Source organism: Hylaeus volcanicus, chromosome 6 (genome assembly GCF_026283585.1).
Source record: "Hylaeus volcanicus isolate JK05 chromosome 6, UHH_iyHylVolc1.0_haploid, whole genome shotgun sequence".
In the NCBI taxonomy this organism is placed as follows: Eukaryota; Metazoa; Arthropoda; class Insecta; order Hymenoptera; family Colletidae; genus Hylaeus; species Hylaeus volcanicus.
In genome coordinates this window covers 10,981,148-10,995,303 of record NC_071981.1, presented here as the reverse complement: position 1 = coordinate 10,995,303, position 14,156 = coordinate 10,981,148, and the positions used below count along the sequence as shown (strand labels likewise).

The following is a 14,156-nucleotide window of genomic DNA, read 5'->3' as shown; positions in this document are numbered from 1 at the left end:
CTCTTCCGAAGAGTTCTCCGGAAATGTGGGCTAGTGATCGACAGGTTCTCCTTACCTGTACGTTGTTGGTGGGTGTCGTGTGCAACGTGGGTCCTCCTTCCAGAGCTTGCCCCAGAAGCGAGTCCTGAAGGTCCGTTTTCGGTTCGACGTGATTACCAAGCGTTGGAGTGTTGCTTCTAGGTCTCTTCTCTGGCGGCGGACTTAAACCGCTCTCGTTCAAGTCTCCCCTGCCGTTGTCTTGCCAAGGATTGCGCGGCGTCGCCTATCGACACATAAACGTTGTCGAATAATTCACGTACGGTTGGAATCTATTAACTTGAATTCCATTTATCCGAACGAAACTTATACTCGATGCTCGAATCATTGAACTTGCTCTATCGGAAATTCGGAACTGCCAAACGACATGCAAACAAGTGATTTGGATTAGATGAATTATAATTAACACTTTATGTACTGGAAGCCTATTTATAGGCTTCTTGATTCCACTGTGTACTCACTAGAGCTTATTAATTTTATTTATTTACAGTGCTGAATTTAAGGAAACACGCAAAGCTTTTGATGTATCTAATGTCCACAAGTTAATGTCAGCCTATATTAATATACAGTTGGTGTAGAATATACTAGTACATCGATCAATTTCTTTTTTTATTATCAATGACATTCTTCATATTCTCGGAAATCTCTAGAATAGATATAGTCCAAACAACAATTGCTAGTTTATATAATTTGCGAAATTAACAAGAAAATACGAAAAATCGGCAGAAATATATAATAGAAGCAATAAGTATTCGTACGGTTCTTATGACAAACCATTTACAGTAGAGTTTGTAACATAAACACGTCAGTTTATTGCTTCGTACAAATTAGAAAACATCCCACCTACCTACCCGTAGCGCATTGTACGTGTTTTAGGCGAAAGGTCTATTAATAAATTACAATTTCGCATAGTTTTATGAAAATTGATCGGTGTGCAAATACTTTCTACACCTACTGTATACCAATGTAGAAAGTCCTTTTCTAAGTTGTAAACTCTCTTCAAATAGTGTGGTAGATAAAATGTTAAGAACTCATTTTTTTCGAATAACTTACAACATAATAAATCAGTACTTTTGAATTTAGATATCCGAACGTGAGTGTCTATTATCTGGCTGATGCGTCATACGTATGAAGTTCGATGAACTCGTGAACACTGGTTTCGAGTGTTTGGATTGCGTATTAGTTGAAAAAGAATTCTGAGCGTAGGTGGGTGCGAGTCCTAATGAAATGAGTCAACAACAGGGAGGAAGATATTTGGTCAGGCTAGAATTCAGGATTCCACCAGTGTCTATTCCATGTTCGCTAACTGTAGCATTTGTACAAGAAGTATCGGATGGATGTAGTAATCGTGTATCATATAGATGCTTAACAAGATTTGCAATCAAGAGAAATGCTGGTCATGCTGAGAGTGATTAGTAAGGTAGGAACGTGATACAGTCTGTTTAACAAGATCATGGCCTCCAAAACTTTTAATTGGTACCCTTCAAACAGAAAATTTCGCAAGTCTCTGGTATCTGTGCACTTCCCTTGCTACGCGATAGAAAGAAACAATCATTTGTTATTCGATCAGTGTAAAAAATCGCATATCAAACCATGGGTGCTGCAAATTGAAAAGGATACAATGCTGTGTTTCATTGTAAACACTCGGAAGGACCAAAAATGTCGTGTGAGGAAACCGCGAAATAGACAAGGTGATCCAGCAGATGTTACTATCTCGGTTTACGTAAATGTTATTGTACATAGCGAAAAATGATTCAGATAGAATTAATACTAAATCTACCATGACCCCTCAAATGACCGTTTTTAAACTTTAGTATATATTTCTTATATCCAATATATGAATTATATACAATTATTAAATTTCACGTATTACTTAATTCAGTTTGCCATAAAATGTTCTTGCATTCAATTAAAAAAGTGTCTTTAAGACTAGTCATTTGTCCCATCACGGTAGAAATTGTTACAAATAAACGTCGGTAGGTTTAGTGTTAAATAGTTTCAAGTAGGGCATATTCTGATATTATTAGTTTTTTTATACATGGGCGAAAAGTTCTAAAGGAAAGGTTCTGAAGGTCTAAAAGAAAACCACCAGCTTCAACCTCAAGCAAGACGGCTCGAAGAAAACGCGAGTCTTCGTTGTTGCCACAGCAAGAGATTTTCTCTTAGAGAGCAAGAGTTAATACTCCTCAAGTGTACTACCTGTATCGGTGCTCTATCAACTCTTTTACGACTGTTCGGTAATGCCACGAATAAGCTCATACTCATATCATCAGGACTGTGAGACATAATTGGACTCGTTGGATTAGTATTCAAGATGTCGCGAGCATTATCCGAATCACCTTGATCCAAAACAAGTTCGTTCGGACGAATGGATTTTCATATATTTCAAACTGAGTTAGATCGATCTGTTAAGTTTTAAAAGATGAACTCACCGGTGCGCTACCGTTGTAGCCGCCCGAGGACGACGGAGGTGGGATCTTGGCGGTGGCAGCGCTGTTGACATCCGCCAACCCTCGAACCTGAAGCATCTGCGCCGTCTTCAAGAAAGCGGCCAGCTGCTCCTGGCCTACGTGGACCTCGCCGTGGTACATGAAACGCAGCAAGGACTCCATATCCGACGAGGCGACGTCCCTCAGGATAACGATCGGGTGCTGGCATGGGTTGGCCTGCAACGAGAAAGTAAAAGAAACGCTGATTCAGGAATGTTTCGCGGATCCCCGGTGCACCGACTGGAATTAATTCCAGATTGCGCTGTTCAGCGTTGATTATGATCGATGCCGACCGGACGGATATCTCGTTCATGTAAATCAGTTAATCCTATTTATCAGCCAGCCAACCCCGGCCAGAGCTGGTCAATTGATTTACAACGACGATTTACAACGTGGACGCGCATAACGAGCGACATTCAATCCACGTCGTTCATATCATTTCGCTCGCTTTTAACTACCTCGCGGACCATTCTCGGTGACTTACCCTTTTTAATACCACAAACGAATGCTACAAATTGACTACTCGCATAACAGCGGTTTCCAACCACGAGCCGATCGCCTATCAACGGAGGACGGTAATACATACGGACGCGTAAGTCGTGCGGCTTAAAATGTGTCAAGCGTTCAACGCGGCGTATCTCCCGGCAATACAATCCCGCTACGAAGGTGTCGTGAAAACGAAAAAGTCTTTCGTTTTTCAAGCGTAGAAGACGGTAAACGAGCATCAACGTTATTTAGTTTTCAGACATTGAAGAAACAAGGCAAATCGCCTCTTCTTCCTCAAATCACATCTTGTATGTTCAAAACCATTGTTGTGTGTATAATAGTCGTTGTATTTAGCCCTTTTTGGTCCACGACTTTTTCGGCCGGGCAAGGTAGCAGGTCGAGGCGATTTTGGCAAATGTGTCGAGTGTCGTATATGTGTAATAAAATGATCTTATATACAAATTATCTTACAAAAAGGTTATATTTTGATAGTTTATCTATCAAATCTATCATCAGATCTATCATCTGTGTATTTCATTTACACATTTAAGAATATAAATTTGCAAAATTAAGTTCTGTAATTAGGCATTCTCGCTTCTTAAGATATTTCAAAAATAATACTCAAAAATGGCAAGAAGAAAGTTATCGGCAGATACCATATGATGTAGAACTATAAAATATAATTTTTACATAAAAACATTACATTAAAATACATTCTTGTATAAACAGATATTCTAAAGTTCACAAAACAATTGATAAATCTTGTTTGTCGTTCATAATTTCGCATATTATGTATCACTGCTCGTTTTTCGAAAATTAATTCCAACCAGAACTACACCCATGTCTAAATTTAATACGACCCTAAAGGGTTAATCAATGAGCCAGTTCCGATAGATTGTCGAAGAAACTTTTCTCGATAAAGGAAGATCACGGGAAAAATTGTTTGACTGATATTTACGATTTGTTTTTCCACAAAGAATCATCCCTCTTTACTATCAAACATTATATAAAAGCTTACAAACCCTGACGAAAACTTCTCTACCCGTGCTTCATGTATTATAATTGGCGGTTGCGATTTTCTGACGTTACACGAGGCGCCACGACCGCGGGGACACCCTTGTACACGGAGTGTCGGGTATCATTATCGATGGTGATATTAATTATAATTAATGGCCGACAGCGGTGGGGTTGCCATAACGCCATCACGATTATTTCGTCAACGGGGCGGGGAATGTCGTACGTGGCAGCCTTCGTTACGCGTAAACGGCGTGTTCCATGTTCCATGCGAGTGTGCGACCGGAATCTCGACGAAAACACGGTCATTTGTTCGATTATCGATATGGTCGAATACGGCGATAAGGTAAAGCACCGCGTGCAAGAATATTTATTATTGTCGGCCGCGATCGGCTTACCGCGGCTGTTATAATCGTTCCCGGTTTTGTAACTTCGACTTGGAGGTATTGACCGGTTGGAACTCGATGCCGTCGATCGAGTTGAACGCTCATTTCTTTTTTTCTTTTCTTCTTCGTAATATTTCGCGTCGTGAAAGGAATATTCGCGGCAACAGGCAACGCGATTCGGTCTGAAAATTTTACTGCGTTAATATCGCAATCAAATATGAGTTTCGCTCATTCGAACTGGGGCCGTTTACCGAGATACTGGCTCACTTGGATCGTCTGGCCAGGATATGTAGTCTTGCGAGCATTTATCGACAAGTAAAGTTGCAATTGACTTTTGAAACCTTTACTCGGTGTAAAATTAGCCAACGATGTAGTCACAAGTATTTTTTCATCTTCATTAAGCGTTTCAACTGTAAAGTCATCCGATCCTCGGTAAGAAAGAAATACATATTTAATTCTATTAGATAAATAGCATGAAATATTGTAAAGAATGTTTTAACAAAATTCTTCTGATAATTTTTATAAATGGGAGATATAATACGAAGTTATATATAAATGACACGGTTATATATTGGGTTGTCTGAAATGTCCATATCGATTTTTGATTGGTGGTACCATCCCTTAGAAGGTGGAAAGGTTGTGGAACAAAATAGTACCTATGTAATTCAATAAATATATATCAAAATTCAAATGTGCCTTTGAATTTTTCTTAAAATATTGGCATGAACTTTCTTGATAATCTAATAATTTCTTCAGACTTTTAGTTATTCATGGTGTAAAATCGATTAAATATATCTAACGGTAACTTCTTTTTACTGCTTGCAACATATAATAGTATGTGTCACAGCAAAAAAAGGAAATCGTTAAAGCATTTATTGTTGGCTACAAGTATTTCTACAGATAACTCTCGTCCGAATAACGTCGTTTTTCACGATATACCGAGTATTCCAAAATAAACTGCAATTCACGGAAAAAATAGAAATCACAGTCTTTGGAGAAGAAGACACCACTTTGGAGAACGTATTTGAAACTATCGGAAGCATCCATCCTTTCCGTGGCTAAAATAATGGTGTGATTCAAGATCATAGAATGCCATTAGTCACAACCAAGTTTTTGTAAACACCAGAACCTCCTGTTTAACTGTACCGTGGAACCGATGCAAACCGTTAAAGATCGAAAGAATTCTATGTTAAGGTAGTAATTATTCATAGAAACGATGTCGAATCGCGGTAATCCCCCTGGGTGGCTGTCGTAATCATGAAAACACACGCGTAACGGAATTATGATAACCGTTCGATGGAAATTCTTATTATAGCAGCGGTCCTCAATAGGATTACGATACACGTGTCCACGTAAACATTGCGACAGCGAGCGACGCGCAGACGTGTCTATTATTCATCGAGGCGACACCGTTCCAAACGGAATATAATCCAGCTTCTCTAGACTGAAATACACGGGACACTTTGACAAGTAATTTCATCGTGCTTGTTTACATATCCCTTTATTAAATTGTTGTTAAATGACATGTAAAATACCACACAGTCATCGATAAAAATTACCAAGGGATTATCTTCATGCGATGAATGCACTAACAAACGGAAAGAATTTTGAAAAAGTAAAAGAAATCCTGCTTCTGTCGATAAAGTACAATATAAAAACAGTTAGCACAAGCTGTATTATTATTAAAGCAATACACCTTCCGATTTCTAGTGCAAGTCTTCATCGGTACCTCTCACAGGTGTAAAAAAAAACGAGTTACAATATTAATCGATCTGTACAAATAAATAACATATTTATGTAGACATGTTGGTACGTTTCGTTCAAGAGAAACTATTTTTTAACTAACCGAAACATCGAAAGGCTAAAAGAGACGCCCGACGTTGGCGTCGACGAAGGAGGTGAGGAGAGAAAGGGAACGGAGAACTCCGCTATGGACTCACCTTTATCGCATTAACCAATTTAATTAACAACTTTGAGACGGACTACTCTGCCCCCCACTAATTAGACCTAACACGATTAAAACGGGTCAATAATTAATTGTATGGACGCTCGTGCGTCGCAGACGACCGGGCGAATGGTCGACGAGTTCTCGCGACGAATTGCCACGCAAGTGAATTATTTTCTTCGCTTTTTCGTATACACGCCTTTGAACGACGCCTATGGTACGCGGCGAAGCCGTAATTTAGAAATTGAATCGAAGGTAATTAGACACGTCGGAGCCGGACACGTAATAATACGCCGCTTCGAGCTCGGGGAATTAGATTTCACGCACGCATTCCATCAATAACGAGGAAAAAGTATGATTCCGACTGGTCTCATACTCCAAACTTTGATCAAGTTGTTTCTATAATATTACTTGATATTTAGTAGATATCTACCTGTTTCTATTAATATTTGATTCAACTTGAAAAATATCTTGGTTATCCTAATCTATGGTTTCCCTTTCAACGTTGGGAAAATTGTAATCGACTGCAAGAATCACGACTACAATAGAAATCCACAATCGCCATTCGTGCACCGCGATTACTATGACAGTAATACTGTAATTGTTCAAAAACGAGTACGATCAAAGAGAATAATAGTGCAACCGCACGTGGCGATTACACGATTACTGTAATCGCAATTTCCTCAACACAATTGATGATCACAATACCATAAAATCGTCCAGATACGATTCACAATTACTGCAGTCGATTTTCCATTCTTTCTTATTCTTCCAACTCTAGCAAAAATATTGTACAGAGCTTCGTGTTCTCCGTCTTTGCATTTTTAACGGACTTCGAAAAGGAGGAGGTTACTCAATTCGCCATATATATATTTTTTTTTCATTTGAACTACAAATCTAACTCATAGTACCTGGACCAAAATAAATGAATGAGTTAACACCTTGCTGTTTGATGACGCCAACGTAGCGTTATATTCGAGCTGATAGTCAATTGCTAGGCAACTTTCTATAGCATAAAATAAAAAACATTTAAATACGCCTGTGCAATAAAATAATTTCATTAAATCATATTTATTTGAAACTAATGTGTCAAATAGTTCTATATAAGCAAAGGAGAAGTCCCTTAAGTCATCCTATTTATAAAATTAAATACTGGATAAATTTAACTATATGTATGTATGTGTAACCACACTACAATTAGCTACACAGTATTTCTTGCGTATCAGTAATTATAATACACGTCTATTCCACGAATGTTGTGGGTAATATGAAATTATACATTGAATAAAATAATAATATATGAAATCATGGATAAGAATACATTTACGGTATAAAAGAAAGGTGATTATGCTGGTAATAACGAAATCTCAAATTAATCATTAAATTCAGATGTTAACAGTACTCGCGTGAGAGTTGAATAAATCATACAATTTCACATTTCAAATTATTAAAACACTTTAATTAAGCCTACACGAAGATTTCACATTCATTTTCAAATGTATGACTTGAAAATTTAATTTATGGTAAATCCTCAACTCAATGCCTCCACTTGTGTCGACAATTTTCACAAGCACAGACTAAACTAGCTCGCGGGTAAGAGGGTACGAGACGTTTCGTTACTACATTATTTTAATTCCATTTTCGTCTCATTAAACGTACTTCAAGTTCACTCTCAGACTCGTGCCGAAACGGAAGTCACAATTGAAACAAGCGAGTAGCAATTGAAAAAGCTCGCTGAGGAGCACTTTCGGGCTCGTTTAATAACGAATGCAGCAATGTCATGGAAAAATAAAACTAAATGTAGTAACAGAGAACAATACTTTTTGTAATAAAAACTATTCCATCTTGAGTATAGTTACAATTTCATCTTTCTTTAAACTTCTAATAAATAACCGTTTCGAATTGATCAAAATAAATAGGTCACCCAACGCAATTTTTATAGATACACTTTTTTTTCATTTTTAATACGATGAATAAAGTTGTTATATAAAAAAGACGAAAATATCGGTTTCCGTCTGATTAAGAAGACTTTTTAAAACAAATAACGTTGTTTCAATAACCGCGATTTTTGCATCCTTCCAAAGCTGCAGTTGCCATGAATATTCGACGTAAAAAGAAGCACAACGCTGTTATTTTCTTTTCATTAAAAGAGCCTAGTTTCTTTTCAGTCTCCATCTAAAACGAGCATTGCGATTTAAAGAAGGAAGCAGTAATTAGTTATTTCAATAGACATTCCACCGTCTTCACAATATTCCACGATAGAACTACCACTTTCCTCCCATTAGAAGCACTTTAAATGCTACGGGGCTCTCATATCGAGAGTCGCGATTTCAAGAAAAACACGGATAATTGGTTATTTCAATGGCCATTCCGAGCCTAACGATTAATCTTTTTCGATCTAATTCTTATTCTTATCTTATTAACCCTTAATCAATCTGAATTTTCAATAACGAAGATTGTAGTAATGTATTGTAGTCGTGTCATAGATCATGTATAATTACACATGCTACACATATATATAACGACACTCAATTATCTTTAGAAAAGAATATACAGCAAAAACTAGAGTATAAGCTTTTTTAATTTCGACAAAACGTGGTAAAATCGAATTATGTTTACAAATTGTTCGTATCACTAATAATCAATTACGCGAAAAGATGTCTGTCGATAATACGTCACTTTGTTTAGAAACAAAATGAAAAGAACCATTTCGTCTAATGTATTTAAAATAAAAAACGAGGAGAGAATTGTTGTGAGTGTAAGGAATGTCCTGTTGCATTGTACATTGAATTCTTTGCGGTCGTACTAAATTTAGACATACGTGTCGTATTGTTCGGAATTAATTACCGAAGAACGAGCAGTGATACGTAATATGCAAGATTGTGGAGGACAAACAAGATTTAATGTAATAATAATGTGTTTTAATGTTATACCTTTATGTAAAAATTATATTTTACGATTCTCTATCATGTGGTATCTTTCGGTAACTTCGTTTTTGTCATTTTGGAGTATGTTTGAAATATCTTAAGGATGTATGGGAGGTACAATCGGAGGCAGACGTATATGAAATTGTAATTAATCGAATATCTTTGTAATTACGATATTTAAATGAATAAATTTATAGTTATAAACTTGTTTTTAATGTTAAGTTTCTAATTTAACTCGAATTATTTTGTTTCTATTTAATTTTGGAATGAAATTCTTAATATTTTTAATCATTAATAAAAAAAACTTTTGGCAATGAAAATGCCTTGAATTCAACTTCAAATAATAAAACTACAGAGAAAGTGTAAAATGATACATTAATGAATACAATATAAGATTAATATCTTTCTTTGCTGTGGTAGCTCAGAGCAGACATACGACCGTAAAGGCTTAATATTGTTTTGAAATTCATCATTCAACGCAATTGATACGTAAACCAAATTATTATACATCTGTATATCTCTCTATAAACAGAATTATCATGTCTTTAAAATATGTCCAGAAGGAATTCTTTGGCTCGCGTCGAATTACTGTACAGGGATTCGTCACGAGTATATCGTTGAACTGTTGATAGCGTTGAAGGTATAAGGATAAAAACCTGTTTCTAAGTTATTCGTTATTTGAAATTTGTATCTAGATAACTATTTCTCCCGTCTCTCTGTTCCATGCACGTTCGTACACCTTTTATTTCCATTAATCAATTATCGAGCCGGTCGGATCACGAGCAGCGGCGCAAGAACCAGCCTCTGATGCTCTTTAATCGATCGAACGATCTTCCTGCATTACTTACAGTTTTTAGAAAGCGGACGCTCTGGATTCCACCGTGATCGCTTACAGGTGGCTAGAAAATTATGGCCGCGGCGAGTGATACACGCGAGGTGCTCGGATACGCGAAGCCTTCGAGGAAAATTTTCTTTCGGTGCACGAGCGTGACTACAAAAGCCTGGTAATAAAGCGGGCGAGAGGTTTCCCACGTTTCGCGGTATCTCGGATCGCTAAAGCCGGCGGATGAGAATCAACGCGGAAGAATAGGAGGAATTATTGCGGGGACGGTGCCGTGTATCGTTAAATTCCTACATGCGAATTGGTCCCGCGATCGGCTCTTACCATGCATCGTCAATTTATCTCTTTAACGATAGATAAGAACGCGTTAAAAGCGGGAAAGATGAGCAATATTTTATTCGAATAACGGATAACCAATGAATATAGTATAAACACGAGTATAGCGTAATGTATCATGCATCCTGTAATTAAATGGTTGTCTGAAAAAAAGGCCTATGTTAACAATTTTTGAAATTTGTTTTTTGTTTTTTGTTTTTTTTGTTTTTGTTAGGAAAATGTTGTTAGGAAAACTATGTTCAATAGCTGACAATTACCTAGTGTTTTTAGTGTCTTTGAACATTGGAAAATATTATTAGCAATTCATGAAAAATTATAAACTCACGCCTTGGAAATGGAAGATGAGTATTTGTAAAAGACAGACAAAAGTAGAGAGTAAGACAATACGTGAGATCGAAAGAAAGGCCTATGTTGCACTAGGTGCACAGGACATCGCTAACTGATGACATTAACAGTTTTCATTCATATGTATAAAACGAAAATTTGTAACATAGGCCTCTCTTCCAGAGATACCACTTCAATTATTATTATTATCAATTTTTATTCTCGTCATTTTCCTTAAAAGTTGACTCAATTTGAGAAAGTATCTTAATCAAGAGCGTCAATTTTCGGATATTCTTTTGGATTTTTTATATTTCATACCAGATACATATACTTATATACTCCTTATCCTTTCATCAAATATATTCTTCAGGGTTTACATTTTTTTTAAATGCCACAAAAGAATAGATTTTCTGAAAGTTCTAGACTAGAATACCTTTTTAAATAAGTATTGTAAAAACGTAATCACAATATATTGTAGTAGGTTAAGTAATGTGAACTCTGTTGTTTAGCTTTCCCTTTGGGTTTGATGGTTTAAAATTACAGATGTTTCGCCCAAACAATTGAATTCAAATCTTAATCTTGTTATTGATTAAAATGTATATTTGAGATAAATATAGATTTTAGATATTTAAATTGTTGTTTTCTATTCGTTATTTTATATTTATATGTAGATAACTCTATTGCTCGTGTCTTCTAAATGCTAACGATCCGAGGTGATTGCATACGTGAAAAGGTTTATGTAAACCTCTGAAAACTTTCTTTTAAATATAACGACTTCATTTGCCACAACGAGGAAAAAGACATATGGAATCACCACATATAGCAGAGAAAACAAGGTGAAAAGGCAAAGTTCAGGCTATCCCCTTAAATGCATTATTAAAACTCAGTGATTCACCAGCAAATCTATATTTACCTATCTCGTAACCTCCTCGGACGAGACGTTACCTCGAAAACAAACGAATATCGTTTACACGTTTTGATCTATGTTGAACATTAATGGTAGTTACCAGACTAGATGTTGCATAAGTCGCAGCAGGTGTTCAATAGTTTTTCCATCTGTACGAACAGAATTCTAAATTAGTTGCAGTATCAAGATGATCCAGTTTGGAGCTATTAAAATTTGGCACGAATAACGGTCTATTCTTCAAGGATCTACCAGGTACATAAAAATCGATTCTCTCGAGTAAGGAAGGCCATTCTATATTTCGATCATTGGCAATTATTAAAATGGAATATCGAATGATAAGGGTGGTTATAATAAAACGAGTTCAAGCAATCGTACACACGACGTAGGTTGCCTAAACACGAAACTTGTGTTAGATAATTGGAAGCATACAACTTATGCTCTAAACTATTTAGTCTAGCTCTGCAACGAAATATACTGTACTTTTAGAGAGTTCAAATCGCAGATTAGATCAATCTGTATCTATCCTTGACTATAATTACGAAGCATTATCAAAAACGCTCAACTCAGCATCGTTACAAGATCATGGCGGGTAATCGTATCTGACATTCAAAATCATACATAATTATATTACGTGCTCTCTCTCTCTCTCATCGATATTAATCAAATTTCATGTATAAGATCCGTTCGATCGATCTGTCAAACTGTATTCTGAAAATTCCATTTACAATTTTAACTACAGGTCTATTTGAACACAGTTTACAACTCAAAAGAGGATTTTCCATATTATGTAGTTTGCATTAATCTAGGCTAACATTAAATTTTGTATAGTATTACCAGGTATATCGTATTACAGTTTACAACTTAGAAAAGGATGTTCTAAATTGGTAAATATTAATCTAGGCTAAGATTAATTTTGATACACTGCTCTTGATATAACAAGAGCTTTTCCGTTTCGTCAAATTGGTTATTATGAGTAGACAACCAAGAACACAAATAATTGTTCATAAGTAATTGCCGCTACAGGTAATAAATAATCATGTTTTCGGGGAATCTTTTGCTGGTAGCAATTTTTAATTTGCCTACTAAATGAGAATAAGTGATAATAAATGGTGATAACATAATTAATTAATTAAGTTAAGGAACAAAAGTTACTTATGAATCAACCCAATAGACACTAGAATTAAAAAGCCTATAAATAGGCCGCGGGTACATATGAATATTCCCTGTAAGAGTACTCTAGAAGAGAAATACCAATCTCTTTCTAGAGTAAAATTTATCAGACTCCGCGATGAAGAAAGTAAGAAACTTTCGTGAAAACTGGCGCCTGACAGCTTGCGAGTCAGGTAAAGCTCTAACACCGTGCTGGGGGGAAAGAGAAAAAGAAACAGAAGAAGTGTTCGTAATCGCGCGTCGCGGCAGTACCGTGATCGCATGTAGGCGAAGCACCCCAACTAAAGCGTAAGTAGAAAAGTAGATACGATTGCATGGTTTCTGATCCGGTTATGCAGTGAACGCGCGGCCGTCATGGCTTCGCGAAACATATCCGTTCCGTCACACGAGTCTTGACACACGCAGAGTCCCGTACACCCCCAACACGCGCCAACGTGTACACACAAATGGTTCGCGCGTACACACACATCCACACACCGTCGACCCTTATCTGCTTATCTGGATAGTTGATGTTTTACTGACGCATGTTTTAAGCTTTCCTCGCATTAAGCAGTCAAATCGCGAGATAAGAGGCGAGGAAGCGAGTATCGATCAAACATTGCTCGACGCGGTTACCGTGTCTTTCTCCGCCTAACCGACCCTGCGCTACCGATGCCGACCGTTTCCCCTTAACGATGGTAAATAGACTGGGAAATCCGACCGAGATAACTATGACGACAATCGCGGTTAACCTGGAATCGATTCATTTCGACGTACCGCTGGAAATTTCTGGCGGTTCGGATCGTGGTACCGCCCAGGGCTGTCATACGCATCCGGCACGAAAAAGGAACGCGATAAACTCTTTTTTAATGCTCTCTTTGTTGTGGTAATAGGTTGATGTTATAGTGGAGATAATACAATCGCGTATACGTGTATACGTGTATTGAGGATGATTCCTTCTGAAAGGGGATACTAATTTTTTCTGGATCAAAAACAAGATTTTTGATTGTCTTCGGATTATTTATATCAAATCATATTTAAAATATTTCTAAATTGTCAAAGCTATAACCGTCTATATCACCGGTCGTCCCGTTAGGCTAATTTAATATGAAACTTGAAACGTGTTTTTCTTGAATCTCTGTACTTGAATTCGATCAGAAACTGGTAAACAGAGAATACTCTTTAAATTAATTAGTACTATTAGGTATATACAACAAATCGTGATATACCGTCATGAGCATGCTGGATCCCAAACATACTAGTTTGCTATCCAAAAATAAGAAGACTTTACTTTAAAAGAATAGAAAGGCAGTATA

General features: G+C 36.8%; 1 protein-coding gene across 9 annotated transcripts in view; it reads right to left on the bottom strand.

Annotated features, from left to right (window-relative positions):
- The window catches only part of LOC128878821 (protein abrupt), a 145,252-nt gene that overhangs the window by 62,947 nt on the left and 68,149 nt on the right, over positions 1–14,156 (bottom strand). For all 9 annotated transcript variants that reach the window (XM_054127366.1, XM_054127367.1, XM_054127368.1 and 6 more), the window contains exons 4-5: positions 2,469–2,702; positions 56–262 (exon numbers count right to left, since the gene is read on the bottom strand). In XM_054127366.1, coding sequence (XP_053983341.1) covers positions 56–262; positions 2,469–2,702 — 441 coding nt within the window. The remainder of the gene's footprint in view (positions 1–55; positions 263–2,468; positions 2,703–14,156) is intronic.